Here is a 21,339-nt window from a genome sequence, read left to right on the forward strand (position 1 = left end):
CACATATCCATCTTAGAAACTGAATTGTATTAAGTGAATCTAATACTGCTTTCTGTTTACAATTGTTTATGTAAATGTTGATTATGTACTGACACAAGAGCAGTATTAAAACACACATACACAGAAGTGCTACTCCAGCTTTTATATCAACAATAAACAGAATACAAAGTAAAATATCATTGCTGTTCCCTTAAATGAGCTGCTGGTGCTCCTTCAGTATCCCATGCTGAGATGCACAAAGCGCTGCACTGTTAAGATACCAGCACACCAAGTTCGGAGCGCACTTAGCTCTTAAAGGGAATGACAAGTGAAACGCTGACTCCTTTATTTCCCGTTACACCAAAAACACACCCATTTTTAGTTAAGAGTTCGAGCTACGCAAGGAGTAGTTTTTGCATCCTCACAATAACTAAGACATGCCTTAAATCAAGCTGCGTGATGTGCAGTTCATGGCTTGCCTATAGATTGCTAAAATAGAGCCCTATGTATGCACTGTCGATCTCTAATGCATAGTAAGGAATCCCAGCTTGCTATTTGTAGACTATCAGCAAGGGACTCTTGAACAGTGCGTGAACAGTCCTCTCTAGAGTATAGAGATCTAATGAGGCACCCAATGAGACGCCGAGAGGACGTAAAGATACAAAAACATCCCTTGCTAATGGCTAAAAACTGCATATCACTGACACATAATAAGAACAAGGAGCCCAAAGCATGCTAAACCTCTTTTGGTGTGGATTACCCTTATGAGGACCTGCTACTGAGCAACCAAATACTGCATACTTTAACTCAAACATCATCATGCAACGATTCTTCATCATTATGAATGGACGTGTGGAGCGTGCGTTCGTACACGCTGCCCAAACATGTTGTGCAACTCGAAAAAGTTTCATTTAGGCATACGAACATGAGTCATCTTCTCTAGAACACAATTATAGCATTACTCATAGCTACAAGATCTAGATCTAGACCAAACCAATTTGGCACAGTGTGTCCCCCTGACAGTAATGTCAGTAATGCCTCTGTACTTACTGGAAAACATTTGGCCCGAACACAGTTGCCAGGTTGAGGGCAGTCATGCGATTGTGCTGCTGATGCTCTTCCACCTGGGTGAGGAAATGACACAGGTAGCGCAGGACGCTGTAGTGAATGTCCGGCAATCGCAGCAGGAGCTCACGTGCATCCTTACAGAAGCCATCTTCACTGGATTCTGTTAAAACAGAAAATGACATGTTACCAGAAGGCTTATAATATACAGAATACAGAGAAGCAGTCTGTAAGTTTACATTGAAAAAATATGTGTGAGAAGAGAGCTAAAGTACGCGATAAATGTGTTGGTTGGAAGTCTAACACACACACTAGTGAGTGAGAAATAGAAACTGGAAAGTGCAGTAAAATACACTTCTGGAAAAAAAAATAAGAGACCTAAAGAGACTTAAAATTATGAGTTTTATTGATTTTACCAAATTGAAAACCTCTGGAATATAATCAAGAGGAAGATGGATGATAACAAGCCATCAAACCAAACTTAACTGCTTGAATTTTTGCACCAGGAGTGGCATAAAGTTATCCAAAAGCAGTGTGTAAGACTGGTGGAGGAGATGCATGAAAACTGTGATTAAAAACCAGGGTTATTCCACAAATATTGATTGATTGATTGATTGATTGATTGACTGAACTCTTAAAACTTTATGAATATGAACTTGTTTTCTTTGCATAATTTAAGGTGTATGCGCTAAATGACAACATTTTTTTGCATTTTGAGAGAAATGATGTCCGTAGATTATAATAAATAAAAACAAATAAAACAAAAAAGTCAATTTTACTTAAACGTATACCTATAAATAGTAAAATCAGAGAAATTAAGATTTCAGAAACTTTTTTTCCAGAGCTGTATAATGTGCCTAAAAAAGTAACAAAAATATTTTGATCGTTCACATCTTTATTGAGAACAACCCTAAAATTTTATTTTATTTTTTATTCTGTTTATTGTTGAGTTAAAAGTTGGGTTTGAGTTCTGTGTGTTTAACGAACGGGTGCACAGGCACGCATAGTTCACCTATAGGAATTAACTCTGATTATTGACTGCTGTCATGCTTTTAATCGGTCAGTGGTGCACCTGTTTTTTTTTCGCCACCAAAATAATAACAGGCCAGAAATGTACCTGAACACACCTCACTTCTAGACCACCACACAGGGAGTACGATAAGGCCCTGAAACTTTTAACGTTGTCATATATATATATTGATATTGAATTATTGCCCTGCATTAGGGCCAAGACACCAGTTGGTGGGGCCAATAGGCAGAAGAGTGGGCTGAGAGATCAGAAAGCCAAAATGCTGATAAATGGCAATATCAGCAAAAAAAATATGGTGCTTATATCAATTCAATAATTAAATTGATTGGATTGAATCCAGTTTAATCCTGTTAAAAGCATAAAAAACACAAACACCTACACTTTTTCTTCCTGTGGAACAGATCGTGCATAATTATGTACTATTAAATCGTTTTTAAAAGTAAGCAAATCACTTTGTTATGAGCTGATACCCAGGATTTCAATATTAATGTCAGAAAAGAAACTTTGGTATTAGTTCACCTCTATATCTCTATATACGCAACAGCTTAGAAACATTTCAACATCGGCTTGCTTAAATATCCCCCACAAACACACACACACACACACACATAATGGCTTAGCTTGTAAAGATGAATTGAAAGTTAAGACCACCCACAGTACTTCCCAGAAAATACAGTGAAAAATGCAGCTAAAGGTTGCATTTCTTCATGCAGAAAACAGGCCAACAAGTCAGAGAAATCTCCAAAACAGGAAGCAGGCAGCACAGTCAGCATGAGTCTGCTAACTGCTATAAGCAGCCTCTACAGGAGCTGTTTCTATGAATTACTGCAACATCACAGCTGCAAAATCCTTGTATATTACAATGATTTACAGTGCGTTATGTAAGCATGTGAACAGTGATGTAATAAGTGTAGTATTGTTTCTGTACACCACCTCAATTAATCTGCAATAAAGCAGACAAGCTATCACTGAAGTGTAGATTTTCAGATTTAATTCAATATATTTAACATATAGTAAAGAATATTTACATAAAGAGCAGTTTCATGGCAAGGTGTGGTTATTTGTTATTTGTCCATCATCAGACTACCGTATTTTACGTATTATAAAGTGCACCGGATTGCAAGGTGCATTAAGTGGCACTAGTAAGGAACAGGGGTGTCACCATGTTTCCCTACTAATGGGGAAGCTGGAGGAAACGTCTAAATAAACAAAACTGTAAAAAAGCATTTTTTTTTTTTCTTTCAAAGTCAAACGAGTGCTAGATGTTAATCTACACAGATTTCTCTCCTGAAAACCGTTTATTTAGGTGAGTAAAGCGCTTCTATTTACTTACAGTACGCTTAGATTTGCAGTATTTTAGCGCAGTTAGTAGCAGTGCTAGCTGTAGTTATTGTACATCGCACTGCAATATTGCAATATTTTAGTTTACAATATTTTAATGTACTAAAAGGTCTTTTCTTTTAGAAAAAGACTTCCCAATTTCCTGTGAGGGATGTTCACTGTTCACATGTGGAGTGAGTGATAGAGGTAAAGGAAGACTGACCGTAGAGAAACAGCACCTGCAAACACATTCTGACACCTAATACACACGTCTTTTTAGCCTTGTTTCCTCACACCTAAGGTGCGCCATCTGTGCAGGATATTTAATAAGCCCCAGAGAGAGAGAGATCAGGGAGAGTAGAAGAAGGGAGTGGAAAAGACAGGATTGTAAGAGAAAAAGAGAGCGAGAGCATAAATGACCGAATGATAGAGATGTATAGAGTTGCCTAAGCAGAAGAGAAAGACTGATGGCGACAATAGAGAGGGAAGAGAAAACGACAAAGACAAATCGAGAGAAGAAAAGAGAAAAGCATAAATTAAAACAACAGGGTTTTAATTTTAGAAAGAAATAAAAGTGAGTGTGTTTGAGTGGAAAACGAGGAGAGAGAGGGATGTGTGGTGATAAAAGGGGGAGAGAGGGAACGAGAGAAACAGAAAGAGAGGGGGGGTTGTGTTGGAATAAATAGAGAATTAGGAGTGAGAGAGTGGGAGATTAAAGGAGAGTGTGAGACAGACAGCAAGAGAGAGAGAGGAATGACAGATGCACAAGGGTACATGAGAGAGAGAGAGAGAGAGAGAGAGAGAGAGAGAGGTTGTGTTGGATGGAAGATAATAAGAAAGTGATAGAGAGACTGACTGTGTTAGGAGAGAGAGAGAGAGAGGGAGACTTTGTTGCAATAAACAGAAACAGAGACAGGGGGTTCGATGGAGGAGTGCAAAATTGTGTTATGAAAGAGAAAGTAGTGAAGGGAGGAAGATGCAGTGTTAAATGAGAAAGATGGGTGGGACAAGTTGTCTAAGTAGAAGAGAAAAAGGAGAGCCAGAGGGTGAGGGTGAATGAAAGTGTAAAAGACAGGAGTGAGACAGAAAGTGAGAGAGCATGAAAGAGAAAATGATAAGAGATGCTAGGAGTTGCCTGAGAAGAAGAGAAAGACTGAAGGCGAGAAGGGGGGAGGAACAGGACAGAGGAGAAAAGAGAAAACGAGAGATGTGTGAAAGAAAGCATAAATGAGAAATATATAGAGTTGAGAAAGTGGAGTGAGAGAGAGAAATAAAGATGAGACAATGTCAGTGTGTTGGGAGGGGAACAAGCAGAAAGAGGGATGTGTAGTGATAAAAGGAAGAGAGAGAGAAAGAGAGACAGAGAAGGAGAGCAAGGGGTTGTGTTGGAATAAATAGAGAATTAGAGTGAGAGAGTGATGCAATGACAGAGATGCACAAGGGTACATCAGTATAAACGAGAGATAAAGATAAGAAGAGAGAGAGAAAGGTTGTGTTTGATGGAAGAGTATAAGATAGAGATAAGAAAAGAGAACGGGAAGAGAGAGAGATGCGATGTTGAACAAGAGAGAGAAAAGAGAATGCGAGTTATTTTTTAAACAGTAACAGAGAGACAAGAAAGAGCAAGTATTTGAGAGTGACAGAGTGTGTTAGGAAAGAAAAAAGTAGTGAAAGGAGGATGATGTAGTGTTAAACAAGAGAGAGAGACAGAGATAGAGAGAGAAAAAAGATAATGAAAGAAGGAGAGGTTTTGTTGAAATATGAAATGAAATGGAACAGAGAGACAAAAAAGAGCACGAATGTGAGAGAGTGTCAGAGTGTGTTAGCAAAGAGAGAGAGGATGAGAGAGAGAGTAAGGTGCGCTGTTAAACGAGTGATAGAGAGAAAGTGACAGTGAGAGAGAGAGAGAGCAAGAGAGAGAGAGGGAGGACAGTTTTGCCCGAGGCATATTTTTAGGTCATCAGCTCTGTGAAGAAACCTCCTGTGTCTGAACTTCACTTAGAGAGTCACTGGCTGTGATGTGCTCCACACATGCAGAAAGTCATGACTTTGGGTTGCCTTTAAAAACTCCCCGTGAATCCCCCCGGACCCCCGCTCCACTTCTCCCTCCAATCTGTCAGGGAAAGGCCACCGCTGCACTTAAGCCTCTGCGGGGCTTTGCTTCAGCCGGGTTCTGTAATGCATCCACTGGCTCTAAGCCTAGACAAACAGGCCCTTCATTACAACTTCATCTAATCTTTTACACCCACGGCCGACTCACTCCACACCGCCAATCTGCTCTAATGCCTCTCAGCTGGCACAGACAGCCGCGCAGTGGGCAAGCTCTCCTCCGACAGCCATGTTCCACAGCTTGGGTCAGGGCTGAGCGTCAGAGAGAGGCCAGCGTGCACCGATGCTTCCAGAGAGAAGCCCTCCTGCTAAGCCTCTGATGACAGACTCTGTGTGTTTAGACAGTGACTCAAAGGGGGCTAAAAATAACAGCAATAAAACAAAAGCACAACCCTGACCCGAATCACAGCAGCGGCTCCGAAAGAAGCCAAGCAGGAGGCTTTGGATGGCACAACAATTCAGACTCTTGACCCATTTTGTTTTCTTCAGTGACTAATGAGGTTATGAGAGGGGAAAACAGACAGTCAGAGCTGAGGTGGAGCAGCTATATGAGCAAGAACATCTACTGTATGTTAAGAAGAACACCTTTACAGCATTCCACAGCATGGTGAAAGAAACTGACTTTGATTAGCATGGTGGTTAGGACGTGCGACATCACTTAAGGCAATTAAATCAAACACTTCATATTGCAATGGTTTGATTTGTGACACAAGAAGTAGATACACAGTGCTGTCTCTGTGTCTGTGTGAGTGAGAGGCTGCTGCTGCCTGAGAAGCACGAGGGGGAGGGGGAGCGTGTTTGAGCAAATGGCTGGGCACAGGTTTGTAAACGCATGTGTTGAAAGCTGTGCACCTCAGACCAGCACAGTTTTGCGGCGCAGATATTACCAGATACAGCTAAATTCACACGTTTAATCCCAGAAAAACGCTCTTATGTACCTTTTAAAAAGCCATTTAAATGCCTGATTAAAGGGCCGATTACTGTTTATTTGCTGTTTTCCTCAGGTTTGAGTGCTCGGCGCTGGCTCAGCTCTTGATCGTTAAATATAGAAATAAAGCCTTAAAACACTGAATGAGAAAGTCGGTGTCTCCACATTTTGACTGGTACTGTATGATTTTGCAGTGCAGTGTTTGTGACTGGCTCACCGTTATGAAGCTGAATGAGAGATCTGTGGATGGAGGAGTGGACCAGGCCTTCGGGCAGCTCTCTCAGGTACAGTTTCAGCAGACTGGCCACAGTGCAGACCTCAGCATCCTTCTGAAGGTCCAGATCCTCCCCACTGTCCAGCTTCTGTTTCAGACTGTCCACCGCACGGACGCTCCCACTCACACGGAACAGGCCTTCCTGCTGCAGCCCTGAGACACAAACACGCAGAACACTATGTGACTCAGAGTGATCCTTTTAAACAATCATGCAGTGTTCAGATAGTTACCTTTTAATTTTGAATGATCAGAGTGTACTGAACCTCCTGTTCCTCATTATATCTTCTGTCTGCAACATTCTCTAGCAGCAAATGTTGGCTAGAACATAGGCCTGTTCATAATTAGCTTGGTGTGATAGCAATCTGCATTAGGTCATCATATATACAGTAATTAATATGGTCCTTTCAATTCTAGCAGGAAACATGTTTGTACAAAACAGGGTTTTCCCATCAATTTCAGTACTTTGGAACTATCTAAATACTGTATTTGTATATAAAAAACATATTAAAAAATTAAGTTTGATAAATAAGATTATAAGTAGGAACAGTGTTGAACTGAAATAATTATAATGTTAATGTTCATTTTTTTATTATTTGTAGTCATTAAATGTGTTTTAGTCAATAGGGCTATGACAAAATGTTAATATTTGTCAGGGAACACAAGCCTTAAATGTTTATTTTATTATGTATATGTGTTTTTTTTATTATCTTTAGCATCATGTGCTATAGACATGTTAGGCTATTACACAATATGCATAAGTTCCCTTTTATTAATTTTCTTAATTGATGACTTTAAGGGCCCCAACATCTTAAAATCACCCACTAGGCTTTAAATGTTCTTAAAGATGTGTTCACTATTGGTGAACAAGATATAATGTTGTGCTGCCATCCAGTGGAGCTTATGGGAAATTGCTTCATTTGAAATGAAAGCAATGTTACCCTCATTTTCAAAAGGTCCTGAAATAACATAAGCAAAATTCAGTGATATTTTTTATATGTGATACATATAAATATATGTGATCAGTATACAGTTATGTGATCAGTGATACAGTCTTAATAAGCTACCTGTGTGCACTACACTAGTAGAGATGCACAAAATATTATGCAGCCGAAATTAGCAAAAACAACAAACAAAAAAAGGGAATTATATTGAATATTGTGAATATTGTGTTTTGTTGATGAGTCTGCTAGGATGCTATACATGTTCAGTGATCAATAAACATTTCTAAATTGTACCGTAGATTTATAATATTTTTTTTGACAATAAGACAATATATTCTAAATATACATATTTAAGGGTTAAAAAACGGGCAAAATGTATTTTAAAAAATGTAGCATTTCGGCCAAATGTTTCAGCAAGTTTTGTTCGGTATCAGTTTTGGCCCAAAATGTAAATTTTTTGTGCATTCTTAATTCTTTAAAGGTTTATTAGCAAACAAAATGGACCTAAATCCATATAAAACCATGACACATCAAATAACTGTTTGAATGATTACAGAGTTCCTGGTTTGATTTAGGTTCCAATTAATGGAAGAAACGCAAAGATATAAACTGTCTAAACCAAATTCATGTTTATCTGATCACCCAGGATTTAAAACATTTTCCACTGTCAATCACATTACTTTATGCTTGGTCTCTGTGGTATCTGCTTGAGTTTGATCCAGATATTTAAAGCTCATAAGGCCCGTGACACTATTTGTTCAGAGATAAAACTGGTTGGTAGGCAGCAGCAGTGCAACATGGCCGTATCTGCCAGTGCACATACTGGGTCTGAGTGTTTTTGGTCAAGGTTCAGTGTTTGGAGGGCTGTATTAGCTGTTAAATAAAGCATTATACCATTCAGTGCACTCACTACCATGGTTTGGTAGCTTGGCAACTCACATACACTGAGAGTGTGTGCAGCGGGCTTCCAAAAATCATAAAACCCCAGCTTTAGCATATTGAACCAGTCTCAAACACATTTCTCCCTCACTTAAATCATCATAAAGATGATAAACGCATGTGTTTGTTTGAGCTGGCTGGCTTGACATTTGCTCTGTGGTCAGTGCACCAGTAAACTCAGCAAATCAGTAAATACACAAACTGTTTTGGGGAATTGGAGAAATCTGTCACTAATCCTGATACGCCAGGACTTTGAAACAGCTGCTTTCTAAACAGGCCAGAGTTACAGTAATGAATGCCAGTAAATGCATTTAATTTATTACTGTCAGAATGCATTAAGTGGAATTACTTACAATAAATTATAAATATTTTCAAACAGAAATCATCCAGATATCAAATTTAAAGCTGGAGTATGTGATTTAATTTAGATTTTTTTTTGTGTTATATTTGTTAAAATAGTCTTTGCATTCTAATAAAAATCAGTAATCTTAAATGCTCTGACCATAACAAAGACCTAAATTACAATTTATGGGGCTACAGTTCTGTAACAATCCTGTCTTGATTTGTTGTATTCATGGAGGAACTACTTATGATGCTAAATTATTTAGCTAACATAGCAACGCTTTGGTATTACTCCAAAATTAATGCTAAAGCTAGATAGCTATGTTGATCTTGTATGTAATTTGTGTGTGCAGACAATGTCTCTATCAAAAAAGTGACTAAAAGAAAGTGGCATTTTTATATTTTATTAAACAATTCATAGCTAAAAGCATTTGTTTGGTTTCCCTCAAATAAAAGTACTCAAGACACACTGGATTATAAAATGATTATGTGTTACTAGTAAGGAACAAGGGTGTCACTGTGTTTTCCTTCTAATTCAGCAGATCTCACTGACTAAACTAAACTAAATAAGTTTAACAAAACTGTAATTCTTAAGTCAAACGAGCACTGGATGTTATTCTACACAGATTCTTCTCCTGAAAACGGTTTATTTGGGTGAGTGAAGCACTTACATTTATTTATTGTAAGCTTAGATTTCCAGATTGACACTAAACGCTGGGTGCAGTAGCATTAGCAGCTAACTGCTAGCGCTAGCCGCCGTTAGCAGATAATGCGGCCCAACAGGCTTCTGCTAAGCCAGGGCGATATTAGCTAGCAGTTTATCCCACATAGTTTGTTTTAACACGGTAAACGCGTAGGCTACCATCTGATATACTCACCTCTGAACAGCGAAATAGCTAGCCCTACGGTTAGCAGCTAATGCTAATACTGCTCGAGTCTCAGTGCTGGAGAACTAAACTGAAACTCCTGTATAACTCAGTACTTCAGCAGAGTGGCTTTACTGCTCCTTAATACCTGACTGGTAGAATTCATACATAAGGGGCACTGAATTATAATGGGCACTGATGGTTTTTGGGAAAATGAAAGGTTTTTAAGTGCGCCTTATTGTGCGAAAAATATGGTAATACAAACTTGATGCCAAACATAAAATATTAAAATAAGGGAATGTTCGCTCACCTTAGTACACTAACAATACACTCAGCACCTGTTAGACATGACAGCTAATCTGCAGTGCACACAGTGACACATGTATTGTGATAAGAGTATCAGGTGACTCTGTGGTTTGTCAATAATGCAATAACAAACTTTTAAAAAATTAAAGAATTTTGTGGAAAATTACATTAAAATGACAAGATTACACTGTTTACTAATTTGATTACTTAAGTGTCATGTGATTTTACAACAAAAAAATCTGTTTAATTGGAATCCATTTATTATTATTTTAACATATAACAGCTTTTAGCTTGCAGTCTTAACAAAACTAACAGGGAAATATATTTATTTTTAAATAGATTTTAAAATGTAGCAATTTCCTTTTACTAATTTTACTCATACTTTCTGTTGTTGTGCAAATATTTCAAGGCAAATACAGGTATAATGTCAAAGGAAATAGACAAGAAAAAAAATAAAAATGCTAATTTTCTGGCAGCCAGTATGCCAGCAAATATATGTAAAAAATTGGTTATTTACATACATTTTCTTGCACTCTCGCTGCCTGAAAATTACCTTTTTAACATAATTTTTAACAGTGCACCACTAAAAATAAGCATATCATTTTTGTAATTTACTCTATACTGTCAAGTCTTTATTTTTGACCTAAAGCCAAGTTTCCAGACTCTTGCTTTAACTTCATACCTACTTTAATAGAAACCCTTTTAGATCCAAACAGTTAGTGACTGTGATCTGTCTGTTATCAGTATCACTAATTATAAGCTTGATTTTGAGTTTTCCAATACATACAGAAATTATCCAATCACATGGTCAGAAACTGAAGAAATTGATCATCAATGCCTAAAACAGGTTAAGCATGACTTTATATAAAGTGACCACTATCTCTTCTTTACTCACCATGCTGTCTCAGATACTCCACCATCTTCCTCACCACCACAGGAACTCCATCCTTCACCAAGCCGAGCTCTCTCGTCTCCAGCAGGGACACACCAAACACCCTCTGACCTCTAACGACTGTAGTGGCTGCAGAATCCGGCCAGGGCTTCAGTATGGGCAGCTGCACCATCTTCTTCATGTCCTCCCGGATCTGCACCGCTGCCTTGTTGTGCTTTGAGAAACAGAAGAGAGGAGAGAAGTTAACCACAGGCATGGCTCTCTTCGGCCTCATCGCTGCTACTCCTTCTGACCCAGAGCTCTCATAAAGCTCCGAGGGGACCTGGACAGTGTTCCTAATGTGAGACAACACAGTGCTGAGGCATGGATACAACAGAGACCTAACCTGTCCCTGCTGCTGCGTCAGGGCACCGGTTGCTGTGCACCTGTATCCAGGGGAGTAGGCTAAAGCAAGCCGGGGCAATTAGCCTACAATACCCAAAGACAAGACAGCTGACACAGCTATTGTAGGCCGAGCAGGCAGGGCTGTGGTGAAGAAGCAATAATTTAAAATATTACAATGGGAAAATGATCATTTTGAATAGACATGGTATGTTTGTGTTTGTTAGTTTTGTTTTATTCACTACTTATGGCTTATTCATGATCATGTAAACTCAAAGTAGCATTTTTATATCTGTATAAGCATGTATAAAATAAGGCAACCTATGAAATATTTTGCTTTTAGACATATTTAAACATGTGCAGAGAACACATAGGTTAATTAGATATGAATCTGGATTTATCTTACCCTATGATAACTATATTTTTCTATTATTGCTATTGTTTTTTTCCCTCTTTACGCTTTCACAAAAATCAAACTTGTTTATTATGGCGTGATTTAGAGTTTTGACTTGAAGTTTTTTAAGCTTAAGTTGTTATATAACATATATATCTTAATTTATTGTTTTTATTGTTTATAATGTAAGATATTTTTAAATATATTTTAGCAACACATTTTTACCACCTCACAAGTCAAAAATCGTGCAAAAAAACATTACTGGAATTATAATTTATGAATTTATGAAAGTTCATTCAAAAGTCAGATCAGTTTCATATAAATGTACAAAATGCAGATTTAAAAACCTGTTCTTGCCATAAGATGAAATAAAACATCACTGAAATATAGATATTCACTGTATACCAACTCTACCTCTTTAAAACTGATTCTCTCAAACACATTAAGAAATTCAATTTATTAACTCTTGATAAGGTACAGCTGTTAACTGAAAGCCATTTTAGGTGACTCTACCTCATAAAGCTGACTGAGAAAATGTAGAGATGTGAAATAAAAAAACAAACAACATGGATGCTAAAGGGTACCCCCAATTTCTTCCACACAAATGTCTTAACCTACTGTAAAACAAAAATACAAAGGTATGAGAATATGGAGAGGAAAACATAGCTACCTGCATTCACATTATGTCATAATTAGTTTATGCAGTATAATAACATTGGTTAGCTATAAAAACAAGCTTGAGTGGTCGAGACTGTCCTAGTCTTCCGGCTTTAGTTAAAACAGGTAGTAGTAACCATTTAATCTATAACAATTCTTAATCTCATTGTTTTAGTCTTAGGTATTTGTTAGCTGGACAGCTAACCTACATACCGCAGCAAAACATTAACATGGAACAAATGAGTTATGCTAATTTTGCTAACTAACTAGCTAGCTAGCAGCCAGAGACTAGCCTGTAAACTTGTGTCCACAGGGACCAATTTATACAGCTAGTTAATCTATTTAACTAAACTAACACTGGCAAAAATTATTTCTAAAGGCACATTGAGCAAGTCTGCAGAAACTGTAATAATTATAATTCGATTATTCTAGCTATAATTTATTTTAGAACACAGTTTTTAATAGTTAAGTTAATATTGAATGTTAGGGCAAAAAGAAACCTGGGTATCGCTACCTACCTCCTCTCATTTTCTTCATTTAACAGCAGCCTTATGCATTCGGTTTCCCCAAAAGATTAAAAAAACAATTAAATAAACATTGATTTTAAACATTATAAAATGTTATATAATAAAATTATATTATAATTATAACATTATATTAAAATACTAATTATATTATTGATTGTGATATAACAGTTAGCCTGTAGCTTGGAGTTAGCATATAGATTGGATTTAGCCTGTATCTTAGAGTTAGCCAGTAGCTTGTAGTTAGCCTGTAGATTTGAGTTAGCCTGTAACGTAGAGGTAACCTGTAGATTGGAGTTAGCCTGTAGATTGGAGTTAGCTTGTAGATTGGAGTTAGCCTGTAGATTTGAGTTAGCTTTTAGCCTGTTAATTAGAGGTAACCTGTAGATTGGAGTTAGCCTGTAGATTGGAGCCTGTAGATTGGAGTTAGCTTGTAGATTGGAGTTAGCCTGTAGATTTGAGTTAGCTTGTAGCAGAGAGTTAACCTGTAGATTGGAGTTAGCTTGTAGATTGGAGTTAGCCTGTAGATTTGAGTTAGCCTGTAGATTAGAGTTAGCTTGTAGCAGAGAGTTAACCTGTAGATTGGAGTTAGTTTGTAGCCTGTTAATTAGAGGTAACCTGTAAATTAGAGTTACCCTGTAGATTGGAGTTAGCCTGTAGATTGGAGTTAGCTTTTAGCCTGTTAATTAGAGGTAACCTGTAGATTGGAGTTAGCCCGTAGATTGGAGTTAGCCTGCAGATTAGAGCTTGTAGCAGAGAGTTAACCTGTAGATTGGAGTTAGTTTGTAGCCTGTTAATTAGAGGTAACCTGTAGATTGGAGTTAGCCTGTAGCAGAGAGTTAACCTGTAGATTGGAATTAGTTTGTAGCCTGTAACTTAAAGGTAACCTGTAGATTGGAGTTAGCCTGTAGATTGAAGTTAGCTTGTAGCCTGTTAATTAGAGGTAACCTGTAGATTGGAGTTAGCCTGTACCAGAGAGTTAACCTGTAGATTGGAATTAGTTTGTAGACTGTAACTTAAAGGTACCCTGTAGATTGGAGTTAGCCTGTAGATTGAAGTTAGCTTGTAGCCTGTTAATTAGAGGTAACCTGTAGATTGGAGTTAGCCTGTAGATTGGAGTTAGCTTGTAGCCTGTTAATTAGAGGTAACCTGTAGATTGGAGTTAGTCTGTAGATTGGAGTTAGCTTGTAGCCTGTTAATTAGAGGTAACCTGTAGATTGGAGTTAGTCTGTAGCAGAGAGTTAACCTGTAGATTGGAGTTAGTTTGTAGCCTGTAACTTAAAGGTAACCTTTAGAGTGGAGTTAGCCTGTAGCTTAAAGTTAGCCAAATCACATAGGTATACCTGCTTTCTTCTTGTAGACCAGAAGAATATTATTTAGATAATTAATAATATTAGTGTGTAGAATAGTTTAAAAAACTCAAACTTTTTAAAATAGTAAATGTAGTTAGCCTTCCAGAAAGAGGTGCCACAATCCTCATGTTCCCTTTAGTACAGTAGTTAACTCACACATAAACACTTATCAGCTAGAGCAATAAAACCAGCAAAAGCTGAAATGGATAACATTGATTATCTCAAGGTACAGTGGCACCTGTCAAGAGGAGGTATTTAGTGTTTTTTATGTTTGATTATTTTTCCCTCTAATTTTAATATTTGTATTAATATGTTCCTTAGTTAATTTTCTGATCTGATCCTGCGGGAAATCTTGAGCATCTTCAAACCCAAGAAATAAATGTATTCAGGATAGTGTGAAGAAAGCTAATTCCAGTCTCTGGCTGGTTTCTCATGACACATAATACTCTCTGCTCTGATCAAAGGCTGCTGTTCTGTCTTTATTGCAGTATCAAAGCAGGCATGTGACATTTAGACACTGAGCTCCACAAAGAACACGGAGTGTCCAATCTTTTCTCACTGAAAAGAAAGCCTCGGTTTAGAGCCAGCACAAAGACGCATGTGTTAATTCAGGGCTCGCTAATTAATAACAGGCCTGGCTAATTGAGAGGATTATTAACACATTTTTAGCTGAGCTGCCTGCTCCTCATAAACAGAGACCAGCTCGTATTTCAGTAGCTCGTTTTGCTTAGTGCTTTATAGTCTGTAATTGTATTATTACATTACTACAGACATGAGCAAGTGAAGTACATAGGTTTTTCTTACATTTTGCATTGATTTGAGCTCTAAAGACCTGTATGTGGGACAATACTTCTATTTCCTAACTTCAAATGACATATGTTTTGAGATACATATAGGTTTTATAGCTGTCACTGAATCATTTTTAGTAATTTCTGAATCATTTGTAGTGATAAATTAATCTTCCATAGCAGTTACTGAATCAGATGTATTCATTATTATAAACATTTACAACAGTACTATACCTTTCATAATAATTTATAGCAGTATAATAGTAATTATAACAGCTACTAAATCATTTTAATCATTTCTAAATCACTTAAATTAATGACTGTATACAGTGTATCAAAACTAAAAAATGAGCCCAAGGTTTAAATGATTCAGCAACTGTAATAAATGTTTCAGTAACTGCTAAAAGTGATTCCATAACTGATATATATGTTTTAGCAACTGTTATAAATGATAAAGTAACTGCTATAAATGGTTCAGTAACTGGTATAAATGATTCAGTAACTATTATAAATGATTCAGTAACTGCTATATATGATCCAGCAACTACTATAAATGATTCAGTAACTGTTATAGATGATTCAGTATCTATTATAAATGATTCAGTTACTGTTATATATGATCCAGCAACTGCTATAAATGATACAGTAACTATTATAAATGATTCAGTAACTGGTATAAATGATTCAGTATCTATTATAAATGATTCAGTTACTGTTATATATGATCCAGCAACTGCTATAAATGATACAGTAACTATTATAAATGATTCAGTAACTGGTATAAATGATTCAGTAACTGGTATAAATGATTCAGTAACTGTTATATGATCCAGCCACTGCTATAAATGATTCAGTAACTGGTATAACTAATTCAGTAGTTGTTATATATGATCCAGCAACTACTATAAATGATTCAGTAACTGTTAGAAATGATCCAGTAACTGGTATAAATAATTCAGCAACTGCTGTAAATGATTCAGTAACTATTATAAATGATTCATTAACTGTTATATATGATCCAGCAACTGCTATAAATGATACAGTAACTATTATAAATGATTCAGTAACTGGTATAAATGATTCAGTAACTGGTATAAATGATTCAGTAACTGTTATATATGATCCAGCCACTGCTATAAATGATTCAGTAACTGCTTTAAATGATTCAGTAACTATTATAAATGATTAAGCAACTGCTATAAATGATTCAGTAACTATTATAAATGATTCAGGAACTGTTATATATGATCCAGCAACTGCTATAAATGATTCAGTAACTATTATAAATGATTCAGGAACTGTTATATATGATCAAGCAACTGCTATAAATGATTTAGTAACTATTAGAAATGATTCAGTAACTGGTATAAATTATTCAGTAAATTGTATCAATGATCTAGTTAGTTGTGCTGCTTTAAATGATTCATTAAATGTTATAAATGACCCAGTAAGTGACACTGCTTTAAATGATTTAGGAATTGTCATAAATGATTCAGTAACTGATATATTGTTATATCCTTCAGTTTTTGCTATAAATGATTCAGTAACTACTATAAATGATCCAGCAACTGTTATAAATGATAACTATTATACTAGTAGCTTGTATACTGCTATAACTTTTTCAGATAATGTTTTAAATGATCCAGTAACTGGTACTGCTTTGAATAATAAAATGATTCAGTGGTAACTATGAACGATTCAGTAACTTAACTAATCCTGTACTGACAACAGGATTCAGTTAGATTTTGCTGAGAGGCTTTTTTAAAGAATCAGATGGGACTTAAACCTTTGTGAGAACGATGATGCATTGATTGTTTCCAATTCAGAAGCTAATTTCCAACACAGTACTGGTATGTGTTTGTTAAATTAGTCAGGAAACAGAACAGGGGTGTCTAATTAACATACATCTCTGTAGAAGCCTGTGTTTAACTGGACTTGGCAGTCTGCTGTCCGTGTTGCATAGAGTGTGGTTGAAGCTCTACAGATGGTGCTGTGATGAATAAAGAGGGGATCTGCACCGAGGCAGATGCTCTTACAGGAGGCCAGTGTGCATCTTCCTCACTTAACCCACCATTACTACATATGCATGCCATTACTACACACACATTACAACACAGTCAGCTAATCAGTGCATTCCCTTGAGCAGTTAAGAAGATTTTTTCTTCCCTCTTTAAGTTACTTATGAAGATTGAAGGGTTTTTATGTGTGACATGATTTGTAAAGCAAAAATATTACATATGCTGTCTGTAAAATTAATGGTACATTTGGGTTTATTTTTTTCTATAAGTCAAATTTAGAAAATGCATGGAGCAAGTTGAATCATGTCACATTACTCTGAATCATGTCATGCCATTTATCAAGGAAGCTAAAGAACTCTGTGGGATGTGTGTGTGGTCTTCTGCATGACACTGCGAGTCACGATTAGGGCTGCAATGATTGGTCAATATAATCCACAATGTCGATTATGCCTTTTAAATCTCATGTTCAGTTGTTTCTATCATTTAGAGATGGAGGACATGGCAGAAATAATCGTTGACTAATCGACTAATCGAAAAAAAATATATATATAATCAGATTAATCGACTTCCAAAATAAGCATTAGTTGAACCCCCTTATCACGATCATTACCACCCACTGCACTGTCCACTGTGAGTGGTAATGTCTTCTATAACATATTCCCAGTACACACAGGACACTGTAGATGGAGAAATGTTAAATGCCTGTGAAATTCAGAAATTAAAATATCTCATCCATCTGTAACCACTATCCACTATCAGTTCCCACCCAAACTCTTTTTTTTTATGAATTAATGTTGCATTGCCATGAGCACACTGTGCAGTGTTCAAAGAGAACTGCTTACAGTAAGTGTTTATAATGTTCATATGCCTCTACTAAAGGTATTTTTTAAAATATAATTATAAACCAACCAACCATAATAAACAAAAACACTTGACATGTACACCATATGAATAGAATATGCTACAATTAATAATATAACATATAATATAAAGATATAATGTATAATAATAATGAAAGTATACCATGTGGAAGGTGATGTAGTGTTATTAAGTGTGTTCTCTTGTAGTTGTGTGTGTTTACTGGAGCTCTGCAGTGTTTCAGAGGAGTCCTGGGGGGATGTTAATAACATAAGCCTTTCTAAGCTACCATACTCATGCACTCACAGATGTCTTCCACCATACACTGACACACACACACACGCAGATGTCTTCCACCATACACTTACACAGACCCACATACATAAACACACACACACACAGGAGTGAGATCATTCTCTCACTCCCTCTCTCTCTCTTTTACACACACACATTGAGGCAGCTAGAGATACTCACATTACATGCGGACAGTAAGGTCCTAGTACAAGCATACAATATGATAGATAGATAGATAGATAGATAGATAGATAGATAGATAGATAGATAGATAGATAGATAGATAGATAGATAGATAGATAGATAGATAGATAGATAGATAGATAGATAGATAGATAGATAGATAGATAGATAGATAGATAGATAGATAGATAGATAGATAGATAGATAGATAGATAGATAGATAGATAGATAGATAGATAGATAGATAGATAGATAGATAGATAGATAGATAGATAGATAGATAGATAGATAGATAGATAGATAGATAGATAGATAGATAGATAGATAGATAGATAGATAGATAGATAGATAGATAGATAGATAGATAGATAGATAGATAGATAGATAGATAGATAGATAGATAGATAGATAGATAGATAGATAGATAGATAGATAGATAGATAGATAGATAGATAGATAGATAGATAGATAGATAGATAGATAGATAGATACTTTATTTATACCGAAGGAAATTTAGGCATGTGTGCATATATAATGTGTGCATATATATGTGTTTTCCTGCTTATGTCAGAAAAATTGTCTCTACTGTTTAGGGTAGGCTTTCTATTAGAAGTTGAAACATTTCTGGGTGAATTTGATTGCCTTCAATAACAAGAACTCCACAACCACTGCTCCACAGCTCAGTGCTGAGCAGCTTTATACCACTCTAGATCAACAGATTATGCATGGTGCCAATATGTTCCTGTTTATTTACTTTGCTAAATGTATTGGCAGTAATTGCCTACAGGGACTAGACAAGCTTTAGTAGAGGGGCGTCCACAAACATATGAACATAGTGTGTATATCCCACCCATATACAGTACCAGTCAAAACTTTGGACACACCTTGCCATTTAATGTTTAGTTTATATATGTATATATTTTATCACATTGTAAACCTTGGCAACTGTTAACTTGTGGTTTCTGAGGCTGGGAACTGATCAAATAAAACTGTGCAACAGAGGAAATTCTTGCTCATCCTTTCCTGGGGCTGTCCTGATAAGAGCCAGTTTCATTATAAAATTTTTGATGGTCTTTACGACTGCACTTGAGAATACTTTCAATTTTTTTATTTTAATTTTTTTAGATTGACTAACCCTCATTTTAAGTAATTCAAATATTTTTTTTACTTAGTTGAGTAGTTCTTCTAATAAAATGGATTAGAAAATTACTCAAATAGAGCGATTCACTGTATACCTGTAAATCTACCTCTTCACTACTTTACAACTGATGCTCTCAAACACATTAAGAGGCAAGAAATTCACGTAACTAACTCTTGATGAGTTCAGCACAGCTGTTAACTGAAAGCCTGAATTCCAGATGACTCTATCTCATAAAACGGACTGAGAAAATCCAGCCAAGATGTGCAAAGCTACTTTAAAGAATGTTTAATATAAAACATATTCTGGTTTGTTTAACACTTTTTTGTTTAATAAGTAATTTAATATGTTTTTCTTTACAGTTTGGATGACTTTAGTATTAATCTACAATGCAGAATATTTTAAAATCATTGAATCAAAAATGTGTTTAACCCTTGTGTGGTGTTCGGGTCTGTGGGACCCGTTTTCATTTTTCATCAAATGATACTAAAAAAATATTTTTTCTAACTCAAACTCATTGGCATTGGCTCATTTTTTGTGAAAAACATATATCAAAACACATTTTCGATAAACACACACTGTACACCCCCCCCCCCTACACATTTATATTACATACAGTATGTTTGGCCAAGGGCTAATAAACATTGCTTCATTTGTAAATTTGAAACTAAACAAATGTTCTACTCATATCTTGAGTTTAATTCATTTTCTTTTACATTTTATTAAAAAACTAATAAAAAAAGAGGAGCACTTTTTGAAAGAAATGTAACATAAGAAAGGTAAAGGGCAAATATTAACCATGTAAGCTGTTTATATTGCTTGCAATTTAGGTGAAGCAAGCATGTGTAAAGCATTTTAATGTAAAATTGCTTAATTTTGCTGAATTAAATACAAGTAACAAAGTAAACGAGTAACACAAATATGAACACCACACAAGGGTTAAAATGGTAATGTATACATAAAAGAAAGTGTGTTTTTTATGAAAAACACACACTCATAAGGAAACACTCTCTCTCTCTCTTACACACACAGTGGGGGATATTCCTTTTATCCATTGAATCAGTGACCTCATAATATGTGTAAGTGTGACTCACTGGCTGCTCAGGCAGCATGCTCAGCACTGATTGACTGGTAAAAGCTCACAGCTCTCTACAGGCAGTAGCTTTGCTACTTGACAATGCTCTGTAATTACCAATGACACCTTTCTCTATTGTTTTCAATGGAAGAGACGTTTGCCCCCCCAGCCCCTCCCCCACATGGTGCGAAAACTGCCTCTACCAACTGCTCCCTGCCATCAGCAGCAGTGTGTAAGTGTGTGTGGATTCTGGGTCTTTACTGTGAAGTGACTCACACACACACACACACACACACACATGACTGCTACCAGTCATCTGAAAGGCTACCTGACCCCCTGGCAGTAGGTATTTAACATTGACTCTGTGTTTAACCCTTTATAGCATTAGTGTAGAATGCCTGGGCCCACACATCAGTTCAGAACTGCCCTAACAAACTACAAATTGGTTTATTAGTAGTTACTAGATCATAATGCTTAAGGGACAAAGACATACAATACAGATCATACAAATAATCCTAACAGAGGCCTCAAGTCACTGGTAGAGGTCTTAACTTGTTTTTACGAGATTGTGACCAGATTATGCAGATTTTAAACCAGTTACAGTTGTGGTCAAAAGTTTACATACACTTGTAAAAAAACATAATGTTATGGCTGTCTTGAGTTTTCAATAAGTTCTACAACTCTTA

The 21,339-nt window shown here is 36.3% G+C and overlaps 1 protein-coding gene across 8 annotated transcripts in view; it reads right to left on the reverse strand.

Annotated features, from left to right (window-relative positions):
- The window catches only part of fam13a (family with sequence similarity 13 member A), a 132,289-nt gene that overhangs the window by 105,542 nt on the left and 5,408 nt on the right, over positions 1–21,339 (reverse strand). For 3 of the 8 annotated variants that reach the window (XM_015606992.3, XM_015606990.3, XM_015606989.3), the window contains exons 1-3: positions 10,995–11,356; positions 6,649–6,858; positions 1,030–1,207 (exon numbers count right to left, since the gene is read on the reverse strand). In XM_015606992.3, the coding sequence (XP_015462478.3) occupies positions 1,030–1,207; positions 6,649–6,858; positions 10,995–11,265 (659 nt within the window). In that variant the 5' untranslated portion in view covers positions 11,266–11,356. Of the gene's footprint in view, positions 1–1,029; positions 1,208–6,648; positions 6,859–10,994; positions 11,357–21,339 lie in introns of those variants that run through there. The other 5 variants (XM_015606993.3, XM_015606994.3, XM_022684489.2 and 2 more) reach the window with 4 other exon arrangements.

This window comes from Astyanax mexicanus, chromosome 7 (assembly GCF_023375975.1).
Source record: "Astyanax mexicanus isolate ESR-SI-001 chromosome 7, AstMex3_surface, whole genome shotgun sequence".
Lineage (NCBI taxonomy): Eukaryota > Metazoa > Chordata > Actinopteri > Characiformes > Acestrorhamphidae > Astyanax > Astyanax mexicanus.